The 4,015-nt window shown below is 37.2% G+C and overlaps 1 protein-coding gene across 1 annotated transcript; it reads left to right on the top strand.

Annotated features, from left to right (window-relative positions):
- The first annotated feature begins 693 nt into the window (after positions 1-693).
- On the top strand, positions 694-3,506 carry LOC103732058 (olfactory receptor 52Z1). Its single transcript, XM_008830580.2, has 2 exons — positions 694-708; positions 2,565-3,506. The coding sequence occupies exons 1-2, from the start codon at positions 694-696 to the stop codon at positions 3,504-3,506; spliced, it is 957 nt and encodes a 318-aa protein (XP_008828802.2).
- The last annotated feature ends 509 nt before the right edge of the window (positions 3,507-4,015 follow it).

The following is a 4,015-nucleotide window of genomic DNA, read 5'->3' as shown; positions in this document are numbered from 1 at the left end:
AGTTAGAGTTGGTCCACAATAGTTGGATGTTTCTATTATTTTTGTTAAATGGGTCACCATAGAAGACTTTGTCTCCCTTAGACTATATTTCTACTATGACTAATTCTTGCCACCAATATCTGAAATATCTGAAGGTCATACATAGATGCAATATATTCCTAGTGGTTAAAATAAGGCTTAGTAGTTAACAAAGTTTAGTGAAGATAATGCTTACATATACCGGAGGGTATGCATACATATTTTTCACAAAGTATACTAAGTGTTATAATATCAGGTACTGATCTAGATGTAGATCAAGAGGTTTAAATACAGAGATGTTAACTCAGTTTTCTATAAGTAACAGAGGTGTTAGACTAGAAACCAGGTAAGAACAACATTCCTTTAGAAATTAATTTTTCCATTATAAAAATAAGTATACTTAATAAAAATAGTGACGATTTCAGAGTATTGATTGCTAACTGACCAAATGTAGCCAGCATAAGAAAATGCATCTTGTTTTGTTGTACATTCTAAACCAATTCAGTCTCAATTAGGCTGAAGTCCAGAAAGTTAACCTCTTTACAGAAGCAGTTTTCCCTTAATGATGGTAACTTTACAAGTGCCCTAATGTTACCTGTTGCTTAAATAGAGGTATATCTGATTTATGTAGACGTCATCCTGAAATACTGACTTCAGAATGGATAGATACGTACAATGGTCCTAATTTCAGTAATTTATCAGTAAAAGAACTAGAGTTCAAACTACATAGCTTTCCTGTGCCAGAAAGCCAGAATACGACTCACCTAGTGTTCAAATGAGATTGTTTGCAGCCACAGCCAGAAAAGCCACCGCTATTATCACAGAATAATGCCACAGAAGCCTATGTCTACAATTTAAGTAATTATAAATTACAGTGAATATTACAGTGAAAGACAAAACAAACAATAGCTTATCAGAATCCTAAGGCTACTTTCTGTGTACTCTCATGCCCTAAGAAGCCCCATGTACCCATTGGTTTAAGTGAGCGAGTGAAGTAGATCACAGATATAAACATTTTAACTTTTTAGTCTAACATTTTTAAAGAATCCCATGCCTATTTGTGGCAAGGTCAGAGTGTCTGAGTGTTATGCATTTCACCATAATTACATAAACAATGTTCAAATACGTCAGTCATATAAAGGATATTTAGCATATAGTAATAAACAAAAGTTGACACGATGCAGTGTATTGGCACACAATTAGTATACTGAGCTTTAGTGAAAGCACGGTATAAAGGACAGTCACTTCTTTTTTCCCATTTTTAAAATTAATTTTCTGTTAAACATATAAAAATTTGTTTCATTGTGACATATTCATGCATCCACAACATCACAAAAGATTTTCCAGGGGAATTTGATGCCCTTTACACGACGCGGGCATTACACGACGCGGATGCATTTACACACATGCAGGCAATACACTCATACACAGAAAATAAAAATAACAATTTTTTTCAAAACACAAAAAGCACAACAAAAACAAATATTACATCTATGTCTAATCCAGAATTTTACACACACACACACACACACACACACACACACACACACACACCATTTAGTGGTGTAATATCTTTGCCTTTGCTTTTATCTCCTCTTGTAATACTCAAACGAACTTTGTCTTTTTAATTCAAGGTCCATTTATGCTTCATTGTGCAAAAACATTGAGTTATTTGATGCTGTGGTTTACTTGACTATACAAGGTGTATTGTCTAATTTTCAATCAGTGACTGAAACTGTCTAGACTACAGTAATTTTTCTTCTCCACATAACAGGCTTCCCCATCTCAGAACCTGGCAAGTCTGGCACTGCAAACGGTTTCGACCTTTGACACCACCTTTAGCTTTGAGGAACCGGTTAACAGGCAGAGCAGGATACATTTAGCTCACTCTTGCAACCCCATGACTTAGCCTCAATTTAGTGGTCTAATAACATAGAATAGGGCATTTACCACACGGCTTGAAATCTACCTTATCAGAGTTAATTCTTTCTCTCTTTTCTGGGCAGTAAATCTCAATTTCATATCGATTTTCCACAAGGGTGTGATGAGTGAAAAACTTAATTCTTGCTTCTGAGTCTTCTTTTATTTTGATATTTAGTACTGTATGGTGACTAAATTCAGAACTTTCACATTTGTTCTGCTGGAATTTTTAATTCACTGGGTTCCAGTGTGGGAAACTGAAAGTCTATGGGGCCTTCCTTTTCTGCATGTGTGACTAATAGTGCATATGCTGTGGGATTTTGTAGAGGTCTTTACGATGGGCTGTGGTAAGATTTAGTAAGCTTATATAAGTAACGTGATAAAATATGTATTAAATATTTAGTAAATGATAATTCTGTTTCCAAGATGCAAGAATGAATTCTTTGATAGAAAGTGTACATGTTTAGGTTATTTATTTATTTTTTTATTTCACACAGATTAAAATATTGGGAAAAGATCGCTCAGATCTTATTTGGCCTTGGCAGTACCACTGAATCTTCAATCTTGTGGTATTTATTAAAGTCCTAGGGCTGGAGTAGACAATAAAGATGACACCTTCCTTTCAGAACCATACTAGTCCCCAGGATATATGGTACATTTTGATTGGAATCCCTGGACTGGAAGATTTGTATACCTGGATCGCCATCCCCATCTGTTCTATGTACATTGTGGCTGTCATAGGCAATGTCTTCCTGGTCTTCCTGATAGTGACCGAGCACAGTCTCCACGAGCCCATGTACTTTTTCCTCTCCATGCTGGCCTTAGCTGATGTCCTGCTCTCCACAAGCACAGCCCCCAAGATGCTGGCCATCTTCTGGTTCCATTCCAGGATGATATCCTTTGGTAGCTGTGTATCGCAGATGTTCTTCATACATTTCATCTTTGTGGCAGAATCTGCTATTCTCCTGGCCATGGCATTTGATCGCTATGTGGCCGTCTGTTACCCACTGAGATACACCACCATCCTCACCTCCTCAGTCATTAGGAAGATCGGCACAGCAGCTGTGGTCAGGAGTTTTTTCATTTGCTGTCCATTCATCTTCCTAGTATATCGTCTTTTATATTGTGGGAGGAACATAATTCCCCATTCCTACTGTGAGCACATGGGCATTGCCAGATTGGCATGTGATGATATCAAGGGCAACATCATATATGGACTAACCATGGCCCTCTTGTCTACAGGGTTGGATGTAATACTCATCATTATTTCCTACACTATGATTCTGTGCACAGTTTTTCAGATTCCTTCCTGGACTGCCAGATACAAGGCCCTTAACACATGTGGGTCCCACATTTGTGTCATTCTTATGTTCTACACACCAGCATTCTTTTCATTTTTTGCCCATCGCTTTGGAGGCAAAACCATCCCTCGTCACATTCACACCCTGGTGGCCAACCTCTACGTGGTGGTACCCCCAATGCTCAACCCTATCATTTATGGAGTGAAGACCAAGCAAATCCAAGATCGAGTGATTTTGTTTTTCTCCTCTATGAGTATGTGTTGTTAACCTGACACCTAATGCTAAGTGTTGCATATTCCTGACTAAAACTTTATGTCCAAATGTCTGCTCTGTGAGAAACAGAAATACTAAATAAAATTTGTATTTGAACTCTGTTTAAAAAAAGAGTGTCCGCAAAAGTTTTCGCTACATTAATTAATATACCCAGAGATTTTGAGAAAAAACATTTTTAATGACTTCCTATTAGCATGGATTTCAGCTCATTTTGTGTATACAGAAAACTAACTGAGAAAAGAGAAATACGATACCTTATGTACAGAAAAGAAATAGGAATGGCAAGTCATTAAATACTTTTAATGAATATTTTTAGTGAGTTTTTATGCATTTCATATAATAAATTTTAATCATATTTAGACCCTCTCCCCCATTCACACCTGCCTATATCCCCTGCCCTCCCACTAGTTATCATGCATTTTGTAATGTATGGTAAGGCCTATCTGGTCAAACATTTGTACCCAGATGTCCCTCAGTGCGAGTTCATCCACTGGAGTCTAGTC

The sequence above is a fragment of the Nannospalax galili genome, unplaced genomic scaffold (genome assembly GCF_000622305.1).
Source record: "Nannospalax galili isolate Female #2095 unplaced genomic scaffold, S.galili_v1.0 scaffold635, whole genome shotgun sequence".
In the NCBI taxonomy this organism is placed as follows: Eukaryota; Metazoa; Chordata; class Mammalia; order Rodentia; family Spalacidae; genus Nannospalax; species Nannospalax galili.
Note: the sequence above shows the minus strand (reverse complement) of the source record. Positions and strands in the feature narration are given on the sequence as shown.